Source organism: Myotis yumanensis, unplaced genomic scaffold (assembly GCF_028538775.1).
Source record: "Myotis yumanensis isolate MYYU_CA2020_CCGP unplaced genomic scaffold, mMyoYum1.0.hap1 SCAF_13, whole genome shotgun sequence".
In the NCBI taxonomy this organism is placed as follows: Eukaryota; Metazoa; Chordata; class Mammalia; order Chiroptera; family Vespertilionidae; genus Myotis; species Myotis yumanensis.
This window is the reverse complement of record NW_027223764.1, coordinates 19,073,967-19,097,892: the sequence shown is the minus strand read 5'-3', so window position 1 is coordinate 19,097,892 and position 23,926 is coordinate 19,073,967. Positions and strand designations below refer to the sequence as shown.

At 40.9% G+C, this 23,926-nt stretch overlaps 1 protein-coding gene across 1 annotated transcript; it reads right to left on the bottom strand.

The window, feature by feature from the left end:
• Nucleotides 1-1,473: 1,473 nt before the first annotated feature.
• Nucleotides 1,474-16,709, bottom strand: LOC139021822 (cytochrome P450 2C44-like). Its single transcript, XM_070432534.1, has 9 exons — nucleotides 16,477-16,709; nucleotides 14,299-14,461; nucleotides 11,645-11,794; nucleotides 10,887-11,047; nucleotides 10,235-10,411; nucleotides 8,813-8,954; nucleotides 7,676-7,863; nucleotides 3,369-3,510; nucleotides 1,474-2,109 (listed from the first exon to the last, which is right to left on the bottom strand). The coding sequence occupies exons 1-9, from the start codon at nucleotides 16,654-16,656 to the stop codon at nucleotides 1,928-1,930; spliced, it is 1,485 nt and encodes a 494-aa protein (XP_070288635.1). The 5' UTR covers nucleotides 16,657-16,709; the 3' UTR covers nucleotides 1,474-1,927.
• Between the last annotated feature and the right edge of the window lie 7,217 nt (nucleotides 16,710-23,926).

Here is a 23,926-nt window from a genome sequence, read left to right as displayed (position 1 = left end):
CCACTCCCTTAGGAAGCTCTAGATTGAATTGTTCACTCCCCATAAGTAGTCCGATTCCCTCTAGTTATGGTCATGCCTGGTGCTGGGATCTTCCCTTTCCCACTTCTATACTGATGTTCCAGATGGCCTTGAGCTGGGATGCTTGAATCTGAATTTTGACTGCTGTGTGCCCTGAGGCAGGGTTTCAAAGATGCCCATTAGCCATAGAGTACTTACTACTTATCAGGACAGTTGTGCTAGTTATTAATGATTTTGTGCTTGTGCATATGTACTTTTTGAAAAGACAACTTTATTGAGATATGATTTACATCCTATAAAATTCACCTGTTTAAGAATAGAGTTCAGTAGTTTTTAGAATATGCAGAGTTGTGCAATCATCACGACAGCCTAATTTTAGAATACTTTCATCACCCCCAAGAAAATCCTGTGCTCATTTGTAGTCACTTTCTAGCCCTAAGCAATCACTAATCCACTTTCTGTCTCTGTGGATTTCCCTATTCTGAATATTTCATATAAAGGAATCATACGATGTGGTCTTTTCTATCTGGCTTCTTTCACCATTTATAGAATATTTATCCTTCCCTGTTGAGGCTGAATAATATTCCATTGTACATATATGCATAGTCACATTTGCTTACCCATTCATCTGTCAATGGATATTTGGGTTGTTTCTACCTTTTGGCTCCTGTGAATTATGCTCCTAGGAACACTGGTGTCCAATGTCAGGTCAAGTCCCTGCGTTCAGTTCTTTGGGGTATTTACCCTGAAGCTCAGCTCTACTTTTAAAGCTCCTTTCCCTCCCAGGGTCCCTGGAGGTGGGGCTGCCTGCTGGTTTTTTGTTTGTTTTTGTTTTGCCTGCTAGTTTTTGAACCATCCTTTTGTGGCAGCTGCTGCTCACAGCTGGGCCACTGCTGTGGTAGTTGCAGCTATTTTCTGGGTCACTGTTCTCTTGGAAATGCTCAGTCTTCCCTTGCAGCTCCTCTTGCTCTTCAACCCCCAAATCCACCTCTCTCCTCTTTCTGAATAGGACATGGCTATGCATAGTTTGACATCTTATGCAAAAAGGTTCTTTGAGCCTGGCCAGTATGGCTCAGTGGTTAAGTGTCAACCTATGAACCAAGAGATCACAGTTTGATTGCTAGTCAGGGCACATATCTGGATTGTAGGCTCAATCCCCAATAGGGGGCGTGCAGGAGGCAGCCAATCAATGATTCTCTCTCGTCATTGATGTTTCTATCTCTCCCTCTCCCTTCCTCTCTGAAATCAATACAAATATTTCTAAAAAAACAAAAGGAGACTCTTTGAGCCCCATGCACATCAATAGTTGCAAATAGATGAGGGTGGGGCAGGGAGAGATTTGTGATAGGTTATTGTTTAATTTCATGTATTTATCTTATCCTAACTGTAGAGAGCCTTAACTCATGGAAAGAAATGTTTGAGACTTGAAATAAAGTCAAACATACAAAGGAAATCTACTGTGGAAGTAAGGATTTATTTTGTGAATGTGGTACAAATCCTATACATGCTTTCAATTGGAAATAGAAATCACACACATAGGCTATTATAGTAACGTCCCTGTTTTGAAAAACAGCAGAAAATCGGCATATGTGCGAAGCCACAGAAAGAGTGAAGGCTCTACTATATTGCTAATTATCCCCGACAAAAGCCTTGTGTGGGCCTGGTCTTGGCTCTGCTGAAGCGTGGTTTATAAAGAACTCTACAGGGTATGAATACAGTGTTTGTGCCCTTGGACCCAGGACCCAGCTCCTTTTTGTCAAGGGATTTGCAGATTTAAACAAATGTCCATCAAGTTTTTAGTGAGTAGTGTTTCTGTCCTACACAGTATTTAAAATGAAGAGAAAGACTACTGGGGAGTAAGAGGAAAAGCAATTACTTTGAATCAAATTGTTAAAAGAGGAAAGTTCTTTCATCTAGGAAGAAGGCGCAGCTTGAAAGGCGGGGGAACGTTGAGAATCCCAGTAACAAGGGGTTTGGTCTCTAGTTCCCTGGGCTCCACCAGGGGCTTCAGGGAAAAGTTTTGCAGAATGGTGGTGAGGAAGAGGAACAGCTCCACGCGGGCCAGGCCCTCGCCAACACAGGCCCGTTTCCCTGGAAGGAGGAAACATTCCCATTAGTTCACTCCAAGTTCAAATACAATAGATAACTCATATTCAAATACAATATGCCGAACAAGACAACCAATACAATATGCCCCTAAGAGCCATGGAAAACACTGATCAGAAAAGGGAATTTTATCAACTGCCAGAAGCCAATTATTTGTCAGTATATATCAAAACTCTCTCAAGAAATGTTCGCTCTTTAATTGGGTTGTTCTCCTGGGTATTTAGCCATAGGAAAGAGAGATGCATCTATTAGGGTGTCACTTGCATTGTTATTTATGATATTGATGAGTCAGATGAAAACTGTATATCCATCTATAACGAACTAATGGAATAAATTCTTCTGCATTTCACACAACGAAACCTAAATATGTTGATGTGGAAGATTATTTAACACCACAGTCTGTCTTTTATCACAACAAACTAAGTGAAAATAAATTATCAAAGATTGTACAGAATGAACCAAATTTTATTTTTAAATATACATCTATTATGTATGCTTAGACAAGAGTGGTTATCTCTGTAGAGTGAAATGGCAAGTAATTTTTATTTCCTTCCCTTTTTTTGCTTTTCTGCATTTTCCATCTTTTACGTTGAACACATATTATCACTGTAATTAGAAACAAAACATCTTAACTGTTATTTTTTAAATACTTAGCAAATGATTGAATAAGACAAGGAAAAAGAATGTGTGCTGACCAATCCTAAGTTGTCTTTATAACCTTATGGGAAATAGTAACTGGGAGCCAACCAGCTCTTGGAAAGAGGCAAGGGTATGCGGGACTCAGGTTTCAGAGGGGAAGAAAAAATACGAAGTCGCCAAGTCTCTTTGATAGCCTCCGGCCCTAAGAATCAGAAAGTTAATAATCATCAGTAATTTTAAAAGAAGAAAAAAACTTGCACATTTGCTTTGGAAAAGTCACTATTACAAAGGGGAAATCAGCAAAAGCAGGTCCTTTTGTCATCTGGTAACAGGTGGCATTTGAATTGGCTTGACTTTGGTTTCTTTAAAAACTGGCATTATACTCAGTTACCCAACAACAAAACAGTCCCTGGGTGACTTCCCTGAGTCCTACTGGTGCACAGACTAAAGTGGCTCCATACAGTTACATCAGAAACTGTAACAGTCTCACATGATCAACTTCGCTATCAGCCAGGGATTACTTAGTTGTGCCAAAATCTCAGCGAAGCTAAAAAGTTGTCCGAAATGCGCAGGTGTGTGGTGCGGATGGATTTACTTGTATTTACCAAGGGAAAAGGGTATGAAGTAATCTGTTTTCCTGAGGCTGCCATTTTTATCCAAAAAGTGGCCTGGGTCAAACATCTCTGGATTGGGGAACTCCTTGCAGTCCATCAAGACCGAAGACAGTAATGGCAATACTGTGGCGCCCTGGAACCAAGAAAAGAGAGGGGAGTTGTACTTGATCGTGCCTATCCTTGATTCATTAACAAGGCTAACACTCCTAATTAGTGGATTGAATAGGACTGGGCACTCTTAAGCTTGCCTGGTGAGTGATTGTCTTGAGTTATGGCTATTTTATACATCCTATTATCATACAATACTTACTGAGTAGTAAGATAATTCTCTTTGGGAAGAGTGATGTCATGACCAATGTGAGGTAGCCAGTTATTGTTGATAAGTGGGGGGTTGCCACCCACATTGTCTAGACATGACATTTACTGGAATTGCTGCCTCAAATCGGAAGAGTCTACTTTTCTACAATTTGTTCCTTTCTGAATTCAGGTGTGAATGGAAGCAAGTGAGATACGCAAACTTGAATCTACTGAATCAGACTCCACTTCCCTCATTTGAAAAATGGAGTGAGGTAGCAAAAACACAGGCTTTCCTCCTAATTTACAGATTTCTGTGAGGCTTAAGTGACAAAACAATATTAAAAGCACCACTGTACTTAGTTAGCTGCTTATAAAGTGTATTTAATTCTCACTGCAACTGTATCCAGCAGGCTCTCTTCTTGTTCTCATTGTATAAGTGAGGACACTGAGATTCAGAGAGGAAAAATAACTTACTTAAGGTTACACTTTTAGCAAGTGGCATACTTAGAATTTGCCCAAGTTCTATCTGATCATAAAGCACCTGTTTAAGTGAAAGCTGCCTTTTTTCCATTTTCACTTTATTTTCTATGTCCTTAAACGTAATTTTAGAATTATTGGAGGGGCAATACATGCACATGGAATAAAATACCCCAAAATATGTACAAAGGGGTATAAAGTAAAAATAAGTCTCTCTTCTTATACTCAAGTCCCCTGGTTTTCTTGGTGTAATTACTGTTAGCATTTTATGATCCATCCTTTGGGAGATATCTTATGGATTTTCAGAAAGGACACTTATATACATATATCCTCCACCATTTTCACACAGATAGTAGTATCCTACAGTGTGCTGCAGCTTGCTTAGTATTCCACTTTATAGAAATAAAGGAAGTTTTAAAGTCCTTTGTAAATGAACATTTGGGGGTTTCCCAATCTTCAAGTATCACAAATATTGCTGCAATAAATATTCTTATTTTATAGAAAGTACACAAAGGATAAATTCCTAGTAGTGGAACTACTCTTCAAGTTGTTTGTGTGTTTTGAATTTTAATAGATATTACCACGTTTTCTTCCATAGAGGTTACACCAGTTTATACCACTAGCAAAACTATATGTTTTACACCCTGCCAACATATTATAAGTAAAAAAAAAATTTTCTTTAGAATTATTATTTTCATTATATTTCATTGTGTGAGTATATTTTTACACATTTAAAAACCATTTGTAATTATTTCTACTCAAATTTTAATTTTGTTTTTCTTGTTCTGCATCTGTTGGTTTTTGGGTTTGTTCAAACTGACTGTAGGAGTTCATTTTATTTTTCAGTAATTAGTCCTTTCCTCTTATGAACCATGCAAAATTTCCTCTCAGTTTGTCATTTATCTTTTGACTTTATTTTTCCAGGCAGATTTTTCTTATTTGCATATAGCCAAATTTATCGATTTTTAAATACAGGGCCCTCTTACTCCTCTCTTTTTTGGTGTTGGGAGTCGATGTTAGAAGTTTTGGAACTCTGAAATTCTCAAAAAAAGTCATCGCTTTTATTCCTAGTACTTCTACATTTTAATATTCTATGTGTGTATATTTGAGCCAAGAATAAAGTTTCATGTAAGATATGAGGCAGGGATCTGTTGTTATTATTTTCCAACTCCCCCAAGAGTTTTCTAACCTCTGTTGAATATTCCATATTGTCCCTCTAAGGCAGTGGTTCTCAACCTTCCTAATGCCGCGACCCTTTCATACAGTTCCTCATGTTGTCGTGACCCCCAATTTCATTGTTACAAATTGAACATAATTAAAGCATAGTGATTAATCACAAAAACAATATGTAATTATATATGTGTTTTCCGATGGTCTTAGGCGACCCCTGTGAAAGGGTCGTTCAACTGCCAAAGGGGTCGCGACCCACAGGTTGAGAACCGCTGCTCTAAGGGGAAGACACCTTCATCATGTACGAAGTTTTCATGTATAATTAAGTTTATTTCTAGATTTTATTCCTTTGATCTGTCTTTTCAAGAGGGTATATTACACTGCTTTAATAACTGTGAGTTTGTATTAAATTCTAACATTTGGTAGAACCTATCCCTGATTATGTATTTTTACTTTCCATATCAAATTTAGGATCTGCTAGCTTAGTTCCAAGAAAATCTCGTTGATATTTTCATTGAGATCTCATAAATGTGTAGATTTTTTGATTTGGGGATAACTGCTACTTTTCTACCCATATGCAGAATAAATCTTGTAATTTATTCAAACAATTTATATCTCTCATTAACATTTCAGTTTTCTTTTTATAGATCTTGAATTTTTTGGTTCAGTTTATTCCTAAATATTTTATCCTTGCTTTTACTAATGAAAACTTATCTTCATTATATTTTTAAAATCATTTTTATTTTATATAGGTGGCAATTGATTTTTTAAAATAATAAATTTGTACCTAGCCACTGAATAATTCTGTTTTTGCAATTGTGCTTTGGCTAATTTTGCAATTGTGCTTTGGCTTTTAATTTCAGGTATAATTATATCATTTACAAAGTTGCTTCTTTGTTTGGAATGTCTTATCTCACTATTTTTTCCTAATTCTATTTGCATAATATTAGTACTGGTAGATAGCCTTGCTTTATTCCTACTTAGGAATGCTTTTAATCTTTCATCAATAAGCATGATTGGGAAATATGGGTTTTTTTCTAGCTAAAGAGATGTTCGTCTATTCCTACTTTATTAAGGGTTAAAAAATAAAAATGAAGCACAAATAGGCAGTTATAAATAGTCATAGGGATGTAAAATACAGCATAGGAAATATAGTCAATAAAATTATAATAACTATGTATGGTACCAGGTAGGTCCTGAAACTAATGACTCAAACTAATATAATATTAAATGTCAATTATAATTTGAAAAGAATTTTTTAATTAAAATGGCCATTGAATATTATCAAAAGTATTTTCTGTACAAATGAGATTATCATATGATTTTTCTCCTAAATTTTATGTATATGGTGAATTTTATTAAACTAGATTTCCTGGTGTTAGACCATTCCTGTGTTCTTAATGATCTCAATTTGTTGGTGATGTGTGGTTTGTAATGTGATGCTAGACTTAATGTACTAATACACGTTTGCATTGATAGTTTTAAGTAAGATCGGTGGCTGTTTTGTAGTATTTTTATTCTGTTTTGCAATATTTTGATCAGGTTGGCACCTTTTCTTCCTCTTCTATGCTCTGGAACTATTTAAATGTAAAACCGAAGCCCCTAATCTCTACAGGAGACTGACTATATCCCTAGTGAGCATGTAAGTTTTGGTAAATGCTAAGTGTCCTACAAATGTTAACTGTCAGGAGCAGCAACATCTCAAATGGCCTATACATAAAGTTCTGGGAGGAGAACATTTGGGCTAAAGAAGATCGATACTGGCTTAATTACCTTAGAGCAGTGGTTCTCAACCTTCTGGCCCTATAAATACAGTTCCTCATGTTGTGACCCAACCATAAAATTATTTTCATTGCTACTTCATAACTGTAATGTTGCTACTGTTATGAATTGTAATGTAAATATCTGATATGCAGGATGGTCTTAGGCGACCCCTGCGAAAGGGTCGTTCGACCGCCAAAGGGGTTGCGACCCACAGGTTGAGAACCGCTGCCTTAGAGCTACAGACACATTTTCCACTTCCCCCCTTTTTAAAATCTAACCTGAAAAATCAGATTTCAGTTCCCGTAAGATTCTCGTTAATGGAAATCACTGCTCCAAAATACATCCTCTATGAGAGCAGGAGGGGGCTTGGAAGCCCCAGGTCAGCCTCCCCCATTCTAGGAAGGCAGAGACTGGGCTGCAGAGCTGCAGAGTGACCTGAGGGTGCACTGCGTGCAGTGACAGATTTCCAACCATGGCCATCTGACTCTGACTGCCTCTCTTCCTGCAATAGAACTGAGAGTCTCTCACGGGCCCACTGAGGGACCGTACCACCCCTCCTATCCCAGTCCGTTTTCCCAGACACATCTAACCTTGGGGATGACATATTGTCTGAATTTCGTGTCCTTGGTCACAGCATGTGGTAAATTAGATGGAAGGAGGGTGATGTATCTTTGTATCTCATTCAGCACAGCCTCTGTGTAAGGCATCTTCATCTTGTCCTTCAAGGAGGGCCTCTGGTTGTGTCCAATCACACTGTCAATTTCTTCATGAACTTTGGCTGCAGAGACATGAATCATGAATGCCACTCAAGAGATGTGTTCCCTGGGTACCCAGAAATTACCTGAAATGCTTGCCATGTGCAGCAGAACATGGCCTAGAAAAGGTTCCCAATGTCAAAGACCTGTTGTTAAACAGCCCATTGCTCTGCTCCTGATGGAATTTCTCTTTTCTGTAAATGCCAGAGACTTGCTGAAGGAAACATAAAGGCTGGATTAACTATGTTTTCAGCCTCCTGGCTTCATTGGTTTGTTCTCATGTACGGGGGAGGCAAGGACCTTTGTAGCAGGGATTATGGCGGAGCCCATGATTCCTGGCAAAGCAGCTGTAGGGGGACATGTTTGCTCCTCATTCTAGTGGGAGCTGCTTCTTTGTCACCTTCATCCAGTCTCCTTCAAGTTTTGTGGGGATGGTAAATACCATTTTGTTGAGCAGCATAAACACGGGCTTTATAAGGCCTGTGCTCTGAGAATGCGCTTGAGAAAGTCAACCTACCAACATTTCATTTTTGAATGTTGTTATATCACAGCTAAAAATCCCCTTTGGGAAATCTGGTCCATTTTCAAGTTGGGAAAACAGAGGCCTGAAAGATTAAATGACTTGTCTGAGGTCACACAGCCAGTAATTGACAGGCCTGGGATGAGCACCCAGCATTGTGACTCATGGGTCCCTCATCTAAATAGGGCTTACTCTTTGGCATTGAACCTCATATATAAGACTCAGGATTCAGAAGTTCCTCTGCTTCCAGTTTAAACAACAGCCTTTCAGTTCTCAAAGGTGCTTCTTCCTTATCAGCATTATTAGATAGAGTTCTAATCTACACAAGCAAACCACATACATGGCCATTTGCATGGTGCTCTGAAAGGGGCCCAGAGAAAGCAAAGCAGTCACTGTCAGCAGTGTCTTCCCACCCTCGCCTCGTGCCCTGATCACTAAAATGCTTGCTGTACCTTCCACCTCTGGATGTTTCATGAGGAGCAGGAGCCCGTATCTCAGGGTGGAACTGGTGGTCTCTGTTCCTGCCACAAACAAGTTGGATCCACAGACTGCCAAGTTCTCCAAGTCAAATTCAGACATGGGGTTGTGTTTCTCCTGTAGGTGGGAGAGTTAATGGCTTCAAGTGTACCAACATCCGAATTATAGGGGTGCCAGAAGATGAGAGAGAGCAAGATATTGAAAACCTATTTGAAGAAATAATGACAGAAAACTGCCCCCACCTGGTGAAAGAAATAGAATTACAAGTCCAGGAAGCGCAGAGAACCCCAAACAAAAGGAATCCAAAGAGGACCACACCAAGACACATCATAATTAAAATGCCAAGAGCAAAAGGCAAAGAGAGAATCCTAAAAGCAGCAAGAGAAAGAAAATCAGTTACCTACAAGGGAGTACCCATACGACTGTCAGCTGATTTCTCAACAGAAACTTTGCAGGCCAGAAGGGAGTGGCAAGAAATATTCAAAGTGATGAATACCAAGAACCTACAACCAAGATTACTTTATCCAGCAAAGCTATCATTCAGAAGTGAAGGTCAGATAAAGAGCTTCACAGATAAGAAAAAGCTAAAGGAGTTCATCACCACCAAACCAGTATTATATGAAATGCTGAAAGGTATCCTTTAAGAAGAGGAAGAAGAAAAAAAAGGTAAAGATACAAATTATGAACAACAAATACACATCTATCAACAAGTGAATCTAAAAATAAAGTGAATAAATAATCTGATGAACAGTATGAACTGGTGATTGAAATAGAATCAGGGATATAGAAAGGGAATGGGCTGACTATTCTTGGGAGGGGAAAGGGGTGTGGGGGATGCCGGAAGAGATTGGACAATAATCATGCACCTATGGATGAGGACAGTGGGTGGGGAGTGAGGGCGGAGGGTGGGGTGGGAACTGGGTGGAGGGGAGTTATGGTGGGAAAAAAGAGGAACCAATGTAATAATCTAAACAATAAAGATTTAATTTTAAAAAAAGTCTTTGCTGATGAAGAGCGTTAGGGAGAAAATGGAAATGTTAACATATTTTATTTATGTTCTAACTATAACTTCAGTAACTAGGTTGAATTCCACTGTTTTATCTAATTCTTAGCATAAGCCAAATCTATTATGCAATAATATTATAGAGATATAATATTAACTTAATGTAAAACAGAGTGAAACAAAACTTATAGGAAAGCAGAAACACTTCAAAAACACTTCTATTGATAGTTATCTTATAGGAAAATAGACGTGGAGAGGAAGTTCTGTTATTACTGATAATAGTGTGCCCCATTGCCATAACAATCAAGAATTCCCTCCATGGTGTGACTGTGCGCTCATGCACTCCCATGGGAGGGTAAGATGCGGTGCTGGAGAGAGACGGTGCATACAGTACCTGCTCCATCTTGCTGAGGAAACAGTCGATGTAGTCTCGAGGGCTATTCTGATCCAGGGACTCCTGATGCTCCTTCACTTTTTCCAGAATGAAATTTTTAACATTTGTGAGCCTTTTGGAAAATGATCTGTGCTCTCCAGGGAGATGCTTTATGAGTTTGGGCCACAGATTGTACATCTGAAAGTGGGGGGAGGGGAGAGACAGTTTGTGAAGAGGAACCAGAGCTCCTGAATGGGCTGCCTAACCCTCTCTGTGGTCTGGCCAGACACAATCCCTTCCTTCAACTTCCAAGCAGAAGAGAAGGGAGGACAATCACGGCATACAGGAGAGCGGCCCCTGCCCGTCTTCTTGTTCGTCCCAGCTTTGGCCAACCCCTGAGTCATACAGGAGAGAATGGCACAAGGCCCTGAAAAGAAAACCAGGCAACTGAGAATGTTTTATCCGTCCTCTTTTGTGTGAGTAAAGCCATAGAGGGCAACCCTCCAATGGTGCTGGGATAACTGCCATTGCACTCATTCACTTGACATACGTGGAGGGAAGGTGACAGTGAATGCTGACATCAACCCTTGTTTCTGGAATAGGTGAGCTCATAGCCCTTCATCAGCCTGGACCAATGAGATCAACCACAGTACAGATGCAGCCTCGGCCTTACCTGGGTCCATGGAGAGCTTATTTTCCTAGAATTTTCATTTAACAAACTCATCAGGTAAAGTAACTTCTCATCGTCGTACTGGAAACGCTCGTTGAAGAGGGTGGAGCAGATCACATTGCAGGGAGCAAGTGAAAGGATGAAAGTAGGGTCAAAGGGCTGAGCTGACATGAGAAACGAACAACTCTTAACATTTAGGATTTTCATCAAGAACAGCACCTTCTTCCTGCTCAGACTTATACGTAGGATGTATTTCCTCTAAACTTCCCCAGGTTAGGATGTAAACACCTTCTAATAATGCTGACACTAGATAGTATTACACTATGCTACTAATAATATCGATTATGTTATTATAGGAATATAGTACTTTCATAGTTATAAGAGTAACAAGTGCTATTATAGAGCATTTACACGCTGGATACCGTGTAATTGTCTTGCAAACTACACTATTTAACTCTCATTTGGAGGTTTGACTTTTTTAGCTCCGTTTTTCAGATGTGGAAAGTGCATCTTAGAAAAGTTAAGAAACTTGTCCAAATTTACATGTCCAGTAAGTGCTGAAGTTGGGAAATGAGTCCAAACTAAAGGAGGTGAGAGTCCTACCTGAAAGCTCTGTATCACTTCCTCCCCACCCCTTTTCCCTAGCCAGCTCCCTGTTAATAGAGCAGGCTGTGGGCCACAGATTCCCAAAGGAGGAGCTTTGCCGGGCGGTGTGTGCAGGAAGTCCCCTCGCCCCCAAAGGGTTGATCAGTGGAATTCACCCTCTGTTTTTCTGAGCTCCTCCACCAGGTACTGGGCTTCCTCCTGGACCCTCTCCTCGATGCTCCTCTTCCCCATCCCGAAGTTCCTCAGGGTCATGAGGGAGAAGCGTCGCATTTGCTTCCACGTCTCTCCATTACTGAAAAGGATTCCTAGGGAAAGCAAGGAGCGGGAAAGTTGGTGTCACAGACTGGGATTTTCCTTAGAGCTGATCTCTTTCCAGGGCCCCCTGGCAGGGATTCAGCAAATGGCAATTGAAAAGCACAACCTATTTGGGGTTTGGGTGAAATATTTGTCACAAAGAAAAGAAAACCCATGCTCTGGCCAGCAGGGGGCAGAGACGATGGGATGGGGCAGGGGAATCGTTGGCCAGGGGAAAACATCCCCAAATGTGGGAAGAGCCCTCTGTCTGGTTTTGTTAAAAATGGTCAAAAGTGGCACGTGTTCTCACAAACTCCTTTCCTGGGAGTCTGTTTTTATACTTCATGCGCCTCCAACTTGTGGTGTCGTTCTCGCTGTGATTTTCTCTGAGAGGATAAGCAAAGCAAAGCAATATGGGATTTAGGATCTTATTCTTCTGTGAATTTACTACAGTGAATGTTAGCCTCATCCGAATAAGACGAAAGAAAGGAGCAAAGGAACCCCGTATGTTCCATACCAATGCGTTCTGATTTCTTCCTCTGTACAAAACCTGTTCCTTAGGCTGAATTTCCTATTTCTCCTGATGCACCATCAGTTTCATCAGCATGTTGTCTCCTCTCAAAAGTCAATGCCCATTGGCAGCTGCTAACTGATCTAAGCAAATGATCTAAGACTGGAACATCAAAACACACACCAACACCTGGTTAAGGACTACGAATCCGAAGATGTGACCTGTGAGTGAGGATCACACGGGTTAAACAAAAACATCATGACCTGTGACTATCACACAGAGGATCAATAAAAGCTTCCATAACTACAGAGCAGGAGTGGAGAGTGGCACTAATGACTGACAATTTGACTATCTCTCAGACTGAAGTTTGGTCAAAAGGAGGGAATTGTTAATAAAAGAAATACAGGCCGAAATGGAGTCACTTTTGCTAAGCCAGTCACCAAACCAAAACTTAAAAACCTGATGGCAGTTTCAGCCTCTCCCAGGAGAGGAATTTTTAACCAATCAGCACAGAATTTCCTGATCTATTCCAGCAAGGTAATCTGCATGATAAAACAACTGCCATTCCCTGTCTCCAAAAAAGTAGACGACCTGGCCTAAAAATAATTGTTTCTTTCCTTTTGCTATTAACTCCCCTCACACACCCATCTATTAAAACCTTCCATTTTGTACAGCCTCTCAGAGGTCCTCCTCGTATATATGGGATGTTGTCCAATACATGAACGGCTTCATAAAACCAATTAGAGCTTCAACTTTCCTCAGTTGAATTCTGTTCTTTAATGGAATTAAGTTTACAGTTTTCTGGGACTTGCAATTTTATAATTTTAAGTGGTTTTTGAGGTATAGAGTACACCTATTTCTTTACATATATCTAGTATTACACAATAAAAATAAAAACAAAGATGGAGCTGGCTGTGCCAGAAAGACCAACTATGGATTTAGAAGGTTGGGGTTTTGAACTGAAGGATATTAACTGATCTCTCAACTTTCAGGGAGTGGAAGGAACTAGAGATTGAGTTCACTCATGTAATCAGTGGCTCAGTCCATCAGGCCATGTAATAGCTCTGGACACCAAAGCTCAGGTGAGCTTCCTGGCTGCTGAACACATCAATGGGTAATATTCTGATTTTTAGGGAGAGGATACAGAAACAGAAGCTCTGCATTTGGGACCCTCTCAAACCTTGCCTTCTGGGTCTCTTCATTTGCATCCTTCATATGATAAAACTGTAATTACAAGTTAGCACCTTCCTGAGTTCTGTGAATTATTTTACCAATATTAAGCCGGAGGAGGTCATGGGAACCCCGGAATTTTTCACCAGTTGGTCAGAAGTATGGATGGCCCTAACTGGTTTGGCTCAGTGGATAGAGCGGCGGCCTGCGGACTCAAGGGTCCAAGGTTCGATTCCAGTCAAGGGCATGTACCTTGTTTGCAGGCGCATCCCCAGTGGGGAGTGTGCAGGAGGCAGCTGATCAATGTTTCTCTCTCATCGATGTTTCTAACTCTCTATCCCTCTCCCTTCTTCTCTGTAAAAAATCAATAAAATATATTTTTTAAAAAAAGAAGTATGGATGACCTGGGAACCCCTGAACTTATGGCTAGCATCCAAAGTGAGCTCAGTGCTGTTGGGGAAAACGCCCTTAACCTATGGAGTCTGCACTAACTCAAAATTACATTGCAGTATTGTAGCATCTAATCCAGGGGTGGGCAAACTTTTTGACTCGAGGGCCACAATGGGTTCTTAAACTGGACCGGAGGGCCGGAACAAAAGCATGGATGGAGTGTTTGTGTGAACTAATGTAAATTCAAAGTGAACATCATTACATAAAAGGGTACGGTCTTTTTTTTTTTTTTTTAGTTTTATTCATTTCAAACAGGCCGGATCCGGCCCGCGGGCTGTAGTTTGCCCACGGCTGGTCTAATCAGTTGCTTGGTGCAGATCAGACACGTACTGTTAGTCATTTTTTGCTAAAGAAAATGAACCCACATTTTGATTTGAAACATACCATGTCCTTTTTGGAAATCTGAAATAATTGGAATAGGTCCTCTGCCAAGGAATTCATCACCCTGATCAATCAGAGCTTCCTTCACCGCCTCATATCCATGCAAGACCACAGTGGGCGTGGATCCAACATACAACGTGTACACAGGGCCGTACTCTTTGGCTAACTGGAAAAAGATTCAAGCAGGTGTGTAAACATATTGCAAAATCTCTCCACTGGAGACTTGGGTAGAAATTAAGTAATAATTTATATATAACTTAGACTTTGCCCCATCCATTTCATTTTAGAATTTTAACCCAGGGTATAGTCATGGGTTCACCCTTTCCTTCATTTATAATATGCAACCATTAAGCAAATATTTACTAAGCACCTGTACTGTGTCAGACACTGTGTACAGCCCAGGAGCCCCCATTGAACTTAGAGTCTAGTGAAAGTGACAGGCAGCAAATGGTCAAATGATATTTGCAATACAAATTGAGCATAATTCTATGAAAGTGATAGAGTGTACTATGTTGGATGATAATGGGAAAACTTAACAAAACAGAGAGGTTAGGAATCTATGAGGAGGTAAGATTTAAGGTTCAACTAAAGATGAGAAGGAAGCAGCCAGGACATGAGCTTGTGGGGAGCTCACTAAGCAGATATGAAAAAGGAAGAAACCTATACATTTACGATAGCATTGTTCCAAGAAGAAAAAGAGAGTATCAAACTTCAGCGGGAAGGCAGGGGAGGGTTGCAGGGGTGGGGGTGGGGGGGTAAGAGATCAACCAAAGGACTTGTATGCATGCATATAAGCCTAACCAATGGACACAGACACTGGGCGGGGGGGGGGGGGGGGGGGGGGGGGGCGGGTTAGGGCATATGGCAGGGGTGGGGGAGGCCAGGGGGAGGTCAATGGGGGTAAAAGGAGACATATGTACTACTATTTGTAATACTTTAAACAATAACAAAAATAAAACAGCCAACAATTGGGGTATAGCTTTTAAACACCATTCTGCTCTCTACTTCTATAAGTTTGAGTATTTTAGATCCCACATGTAAGTGAGATCACGCTGTATTTGTCTGTGTTTGATTTATTACTTAGGATTATGTCTTCTAGGTTCATCCATGTTGTAAATAGCAGGATTTCCTTCTTTTAAGGCAGTGGTTCTCAACCTTCTGGCCCTTTAAATACAGTTCCTCATGTTGTGACCCAACCATAAAATTATTTTCGTTGCTACTTCATAACTGTAATGTTGCTACTGTTGTGAATCGTAATGTAAATATCTGATATGCAGGATGGTCTTAGGCGACCCCTGTGAAAGGGTCGTTCGACCGCCAAAGGGGTCGCGACCCATAGGTTGAGAACCGCTGTTTTAAGGCTAAATAATATTCCATGTGTGTGAGACAGAACAGGTGATAGATGATAGATGACAGATATCCCACATTTCCTTTATTTATCCATTGATAGACATTTAGGCTGTTCTGGAGAATGTATTCTTGCACGATGAACTGCTGGTGACAATACCTTTTCTCATATTTGCCAAGGAATGAATGTCAGTCAGGGTAGCAGAGCTGGGCTGTATCAGAGCGAGATGTTGGGGAGGGGAGTGAGGAACACGACACCTCCTCTAGATCATTTAGTGTAAAACAGACGCAACAATAATCATATAGGACATTTGACACATTTTTACATTTGCTGGGCTTGCCTTTTGGTGTTATATGCTGAAGGGATTGGAAGCCTTTATATTAAAGTAATTTCTGATTGCAGAATGTTATTATGCACTGAAATCCAACCTATATTTCTGGTCAACATACCTCACTCCCTGCTTGCAAGTGTCCAGTCCAGAAAGAAAGAGGATATGTCTTGTAATACGAAGTAGACATCCCAAAGTGCCTTGGTGGTGAGTCAAACTAAGAAAGATTGAAGCCCTAACCGGTTTGGCTCAGTGGATGGAGCGTCGGCCTGCAGACTGAAGGTTGCAGGCACATCCCCAGTGGGGTGTGCAGGAGGCAGCTGATCGTTGTTTCTCTCTCATTGATGTTTCAAGCTCTCTATCCCTCTCCCTTCCTCTCTGTATAACATCAATAAAATATATTTTTTAAAAAAAGGAAGATTGAGGGAGGAGAGCCAGCCTGCAGTGGTCTCAGGTGCAGAGTCGGAAGGTGAAGATGGCCAGCCCCAGAATGAAACCCCCTTACCTTGCTGAGAGACGCAGGGATGTCCTTCAGGTTTAGCTGCATCAGATTCCCAATGATGGGCAGGGGAGTTGGGCCCGGTGGTAGCCGTCCCCATTTGCGACCTTCTTTCCACACCCAAAGGAAAACCAGGCAAATGACAAAAATAATAAAAACAGGAGTCGTGACTCCCAGCAGCTCCATCTCAGCTACTCGATGTGAGGAACTGTCCGAGTGCTTGTTAGGAAGCAAAGTCTTGTGCAGGGGTGTGACTTGGCAGTTCTTGGATTTGGAAAAAAAAAAAAAAACACACACCAAGCAAACAAACAAACATACAAACCTCTGGAAATTGATTTTGGCTTTATTTACTTTGCTGAAGCTTGAGATCAAGACTCATGACCCCTCCCGCTCATTAACAAAATCTGCAACTTTGGATTTTCTAAGCATCTCCATGGCATATACTTTTCTTCTTACAGCACTACTGATTAATTAGCTATAAAGTTGCATTTATTTTTTATAACTTTCTGAAACTGTTCAAATAATTAAATTGATAAATTTGAAAAAAATAGATTATATATCCTGAGATCTGATTTGGAAAAACAGAGCTGTCAGAGTCGTCCTCCTCAAACATAATTTTTTTATCATGTTTCTCATCAGTTAAGAGTCTACTATGTCCATCAACAGATGAATGGATAAAAAGAAGATAGTATATATACATACAATAAAATATTAGTCACTTTTAAAAAGGGATGAAGACCCATAGCCGGTTTGGCTCAGTGGATAGAGCATCGGCCTGTGGACTGAAGAGTCCCAAGTTTGATTCCAGTCAAGGGCACATGCCTGGGTTGTGGGCTCAATCCCTAGTAGTAGGGGATGTGCAGGAGACAGCAAAATAATGATTCTCTCTCATCATTGATGTTTCTATCTCTCTCTCCCTCTCCCTTCCTCTCTGAAATCAATAAAATATATTTTTTTTAAAAATAAAAAGGGATGAAGTTCTAAAATTTGCTACAGCATGAATGAAACTTGAAGACATGATACTAAGTGAAATAAGCCAGACACAAAGTACAAGTATTGTATGATTACACTTATATGAGGTACTTAGAGACACGAAATTCATGGACATGGAAAGTGGACTAGATGTTGCTAGGGCCTAGGGGAGGAAGAAATGGAGTGTCAGTGTTTAATGGGTACAGAGTTTGTTTGGAATGATTAAAAAATTCTGGAGCCCGGCCAGTGTGTCTCAATGGTTGAGCATCGACCTATGAACCAGAGTTCACATACCTGGGTTGTGGGCTCAATCCCCAGGAGGCACGCAGGAGGCAGCTGATCAATGATGCTCTCATCAAAAATTGTGAATGGCCCTAGCAGGTTTGGCTCAGTGGATAGAGCATCAGCCTGTGGACTGAAGGGTCCCGGGTTTGATTCTGGTCAAGGGCACATGCCTGGGTTTCTGGCTCGATCCCCAGTGTGGCATGCAGGAGGCAGCCAATCAATTATTCTCTCTCATCATTGATGTTTCTATCTCTCTCTCCTTCTTCCTTCCTCTCTGAAATCAGTAAAAATATATTTTAAAAATTGTGAATGCTCTTAATACCACTGAAATGTACATCTTAAAACTGTTAAAATTGTAAATTTTATGTATATTTTATCACAATAAAGAAAAAGAAAACATTCACTAAGGTGATTTTTGAAAAATGTTATCTCATTTGTATTTACATTTAAGATAATTAATCCTCTTATTTATTCTTTGAGGTAAGTCTTACTATTAACAATAATGTTTATACATTATTTTATGGGGAATTTTTACTGTAATAAATCTTTTCCTAAAATCTAAGAAGTCTACTGTGGTTTTCTATTACTTATTATTACAAACATTAAATATGTATGAAGCACAAAAATTCATTAAATGTTTTTTTTTTAACTTCATTGTTTTCCACTTATTTCAGGGCCATCTCTCTGTATTTCTCACAACAGACTAGAGAATTGCTCATTAGCCTGCATTCGTGGATCCATTAGCTTCGGGGCTTGTGAGCTGGTATGGAGCACAGCCCCTGATGGGTTTGCACAGGGAGAAGAACTCAGGCAGAGGTCATTAGTTTAAGGGCCTCTGATACGTTTCTGTATTCCTTCCAGCATTCTGTGGAACCTGTCCGCTGACACTTTTGCCAAGTTGTTTCCAGGTATTCATTTGCAGACATTTCACAGTGAGGTAAATTATTGACCTGGAAATGTTTGAACAGTTAGGACTTTAATGCTGCTTTGGATGTTGAAAGTAGGTGAAAAAGTATGGTGAGATGTTGGAAACATGTTGGGAAAGGACAGATTTAAAACAATGTAAGCAAAAAAAAAACCCCCCAAGATGGCGGCATAGGTAAACACCGGAGATTGCTGCCTCGCACAACCACTTCAAAAATACAACTAAAAGACGGAACGGACATCATCCAGAACCACAGGAAGGCTGGCTGAGTGGACATTCTACAACTAGAAGGAAAGAGAAAAGCATATCGAGACTCAGAGGAGGTGCGGTGCGGAAGTAAAATACAGAGGTACAGAGGCGCATGCAGAGAGGGCTGGCGGCTGAGGACATGGTTGTCTTTTTCAATTGGGAGGGAGTCTCAAGCTCTGAGCTCCAGTTCCAGGCGAGTCTCTGGGGACCCAGATTCATACAGGACAAATGGGACTGTCTGGCATCGTTCGGAACTCAAGGGCAGCTTTCTCTCGGAGGTGCTTGCAGCGATTGGGACACTGAGAAGCAGGGCCTCTGAGGGCAGGACTGAGAGCAGCCATAACTGCTCGCTCCACCCTGTTGATCCCCTGGGACCCCGCCCAGCCCAAGTGCACGGAGGCTTTTGCATATGAAAGGCCTGGCCCTTTGCAATCTGATAATTACCTAACAAACTGCAGCTGGCCCAAGGCCCCAGGGCAACTCGCATTGCTTTACAGCTGGCTTCTGTTGGGTAGCCTCAGGCAAAGGCTAGATTAGCACCTCCTTAGAGATCCAGGAGCCAGTGTGCCTGGTGGTCAGAGTGGGACCATCCAGTTGCAGCTCCTCGGATCCATAAAGGACACACTCAGGGGGCAGACTCAGTGAGCACCAAAGCCCCACTGAAGCAAGTCTTGCCCCGGAGGGGTGTCTCCAGCACAGAAGTTCTCCCACTGCAGACACAGCTGATTCTCACAGCCAATTGGCCTGAAGGTCAATCCCTCCCAGTGTTACCTACAACAATCAAGGCTTAAATACAACAAGACTGTGCACAAAGCCCACAAGGGGGTGCACCAAGAGTGTCTACCTCAGGTAATTGGGAGGCTGAGCCATTGGGCCCTATAGGACACCTAGCACAGAAAGCCACTCTATCGACACAGCGAAGCATAAAAAAATGCGGAGACAAAGAAACAGGACACAAGTGACAGAAATGGAGGAAAGCAAACTACTGGATATAGAGTTCAAAACCACACTTTTAAGGTTTTTCAAGAATTTTCCAGAAACTGCCGATAAACTTAATGAGACCCTCAAGAAATCTAATGAGACCCTCGAGGTTGTGATAAAGGAACAACTAGAAATTAAGCATACACTGACTGAAATAAAGAATATTATACAGACTCCCAACAGCAGACTAGAGGATCGCAAGAATCAAGTCAAAGATTTGAAATATGAAGAAGCAAAAAACACCCAACTGGAAAAGCAAAATGAAAAAAGAATCCAAAAATACGAAGATGGTGTAAGGAAACTCTGGGACAGCTTCAAGCATACCAACATCCGAATTATAGGGGTGCCAGAAGAAGAGAGAGAGCAAGATATTGAAAACCTATTTGAAGAAATAATGACAGAAAACTGCCCCTTCCTGGTGAAAGAAATAGACTTACAAGTCCAGGAAGGGCAGAGAACCCCAAACAAAAGGAATCCAAAGAGGACCACACCAAGACACATCATAATTAAAATGCCAAGAGCAAAAGACAAAGAGAGAATCTTAAAAGCAGCAAGAGAAAGACAGTCAGTTACCTACAAGGGAGTACCCATACGACTCTCAGCTGATTTCTCAACAGAAACTTTGCAGTCCAGAAGGGAGTGGCAAGAAATATTCAAAGTGATGAATAGCAAGAACCTATAACCAAGATTACTTTATCCAGCAAAGCTATCATTCAGAATAGAAGGTCAGATAAAGAGCTTAAGGAAAGCTAAAGGAGTTCATCACCACCAAACCAGTATTATATGAAATGCTGAAAGGTATCCTTTAAGAAGAGGAAGAAGAAGAAAAAGGTAAAGATACAAACTATGAACAACAAATACACATCTATCAACAAGTAAATCTAAAAATCAAGTGAATAAATAATCTGATGAACAGAATAAACTGGTGATTATAATAGAATCAGGGGCATAGAAAGGGAGTGGACTGACTATTCTTGGGGGGGGGGAAGGGGTGTGGGGGATGCGGGAAGAGACAACAAAAATCGTGCACCTATGGATGAGGACAGTGGGGGTGGGTGAGGGCGGAGGGTGGGGTGGGAAATGGGTGGAGGGGAGCTATGGGGGGAAAAAAAGGAACAACTGTAATAATCTGAACAATAAAGATTTAATTAAAAAAAGAGAAAGGTATGAATTCCAGAGAGACATGGTAAGGAAAACAAGTAAAATGTCATTCTGTGTTATGGTCTATATAATAATGGACACTTGGAGTGAGCAATGAATTAACAGTATCTACAGCTGACCCCTGAACAACATGGGTTTGAGTTGCATGGGTCCACTTGCACATGGATTTTTTTTCAATAAATACTCTAACTGTATTTTCCTTATGATTTTCTTTTTAAAAAAATATTTTTATTGATTTCAGAGAGGAAAGGAGAGGGAGAGAGATAGAAACATCAATAATGAGAGAGTCATGGATCGGCTGTCTCCTGCACTTCCCCTACTGGGGATCGAGCCTGCAACCTTGGCATGTGCCCTTGACCAGAATCAAACCAGGAACCTTCAGTCTGCAGGCTGACGCTCTATCCACTGAGCCAAACCAGCTAGGGCCCTTACGATGTTCTTAATAACATTTTCTTTTCTCTACCTTACCTTATTGTAGTAATATGTAATACATATTAACATACAAATATGTTAATCAACTGTTATCTGTAAGCTTTTGGTAAGAGTCAAAAATTATATGCAGAGTTTTGACTTGCAGGGTTGCTCAAGGGCCAACTATAGAATCTAAATGCTTATTCAAAGACCAGAGACCAGGAGAAAGCTGAGGGGCTGGGCCAGCTTGTTGAGATTTTCCTGGAGGGCTGTGGTTAAGGTTTAAAATCTAGCTAGCTTAGCTCACTGCTGCTGAAGACATAATTCAATGTCTTTTATGATGCACTTGTATATGTCAGGTCCTGTGCTCTCTCCACTACAGAAACTTAGTCTACTCAGAGACAGGAACATGTTGATTCCCATAGAGTGCGTGAACTAACTCACCCAATAATTACCACTATACCAGGTGCATAAACTTGTCTTGCTGAGTCCACTGAGGAGTGAGCACTGCAAGGATGGGTTAACAGGTTCAGAGATGTTTGGTAACTGCTCACTGTTCACATTAAGTCCTGACATGGACACTCTAACCTTACTTCTATGTCCTTTTCCCCCACTAGTCACTTAACCTGCATTTCACATTCATCCTTTTGTTCTTTCATGCAACACAAAGGAATAACTCATATGGGCCAGGTATGAGCAACACTACTACCCCAGGGAAGACCATGGACACAGTCCCTGCCCCCTGGAGAGCTGAATTATTTGTGGGAAAGACATTAAACAGGTAATGTAAGGCGTGTGAAATGTTACGAAGGGGGACACGTGGGGTACTGACCTGGGCAAGCATGCGGGGTGACCTGTCTGAAGAAGTGAACACACCATTAGGAGTCAGCAAAGGAAAGTTGGAGCTTTGGGGAAGAAAAAGTAAGCTGGGCAGATGGAACAATGCAGAGACGGAGAGAAGGTACAATCAAGGATCTGGGCAAGCAGGTCAGTGGGGGCAAAATAACAAAAAGCCTTGTATACACACATCTGAGACTTAATCCTGAAGCAACTAGAAGTCAGTCAACTTCTGATCACAAAATTCCTTGCCCACAGCAAAAAGGAAAGTCCGACTTCAATTTCATACCTACCAAACACCTAGAGGATAATTGGTTCCAATTAAACTCCCCTGGTCTGCAGTAGCAGATGTAGGATACTATGGGGTTGGATCCTACAGGAAACTGAGTAAAGTGCCGCTGTCCTCAAAACTCCCAATTACCAAGCCCTGCTGTCCCAACATTACTATGAAATTGTCCCCAGAAGGGAATGTTGAGAGCACGGGAAGGGCAGGTCCAACCTGGCTCCTGGGCTAACATCTGAATTAGTGAAGTTAGTCAGACCACATCATTGCCAGTGATAATGTATACCACTTGTCCTTCCTCTGCTTCAAGGTAAGTGTCTCCCCCCTTCCTCTAGCTCTCAGGCGGCCTCTGCAGGGCACACTCCATCCTTCCCCTTCCCCCTCTGTAGCTGGCTGCATCCCACAATGAATCAGAACATCCTTATTAGGTGTACCGGTTAATAATGCAGATTATTTTCAATAGATGGAGTTACACATATGTTGATATATATGAGATTTGATATGTATGCTATTTTATTGTATTGACAGCAAGCTTCAAAACTTCATGTGTCAAATTTTCTGAATGTGTTAACATCATAGATATTTTTACGCTTCAAAATGTCGAATTTCATGCCAAAAAAAAAGAGCATCTGCGGGAAGTTTTAATTCATTACTTTATTTTGAAGAAAAGTCCTGCTGAAAGTTATCGTATACTTCGGGAAGCGTATGGTGTACATGCTCCATCTCAATATACTTGTGAACTCTGGCTTAAACACTTTAAAAGTGATGATTTCGATGTGAAAGACAAAGAACGTCCAGGTCAACCGAAAAAGTTTGAAGACCAACATTTACAAGCATTATTAGGTGAAGATGCGTGTCAAACTCAAAAACAACTTGCAGAAAGATTAAATATTGCTCAGCAAAAAATTTCTGATCGTTTACAAGCAATGGGAAAGATTTTAAAGAAAGAAAAGGGGTGCCACATCAACTGAACAAAAGACAAATGGAAAATTAAGAAGTCCTCAGTAAAATGTTGCTTCAACAGCAGGAAAGAAAGTCTTTTTTGCATCGAATTGTGACTGGCGATGACAAGTGGATTTGAGAATCCCACACACACAAAGTCATGGGTTGATCCAGGTCCACCAACAACATCGACTGCAAGGCCAAATCGCTTCAGAAAGAAGACAATGCTCTGCGTTTGGTGGGATCAGGAAGGTGTGGTGTATTATGAGCTTCTAAAACCAGGTGAAACCGTTAATATTGATCATTACCGACAACAAATAATCAATCTGAACCATGCTGTGATCGTAAAACAACCAGAATGGGCCAGAAGACACGGCAAAGTAAGTTTGCTTCATGATAACGCACCATCA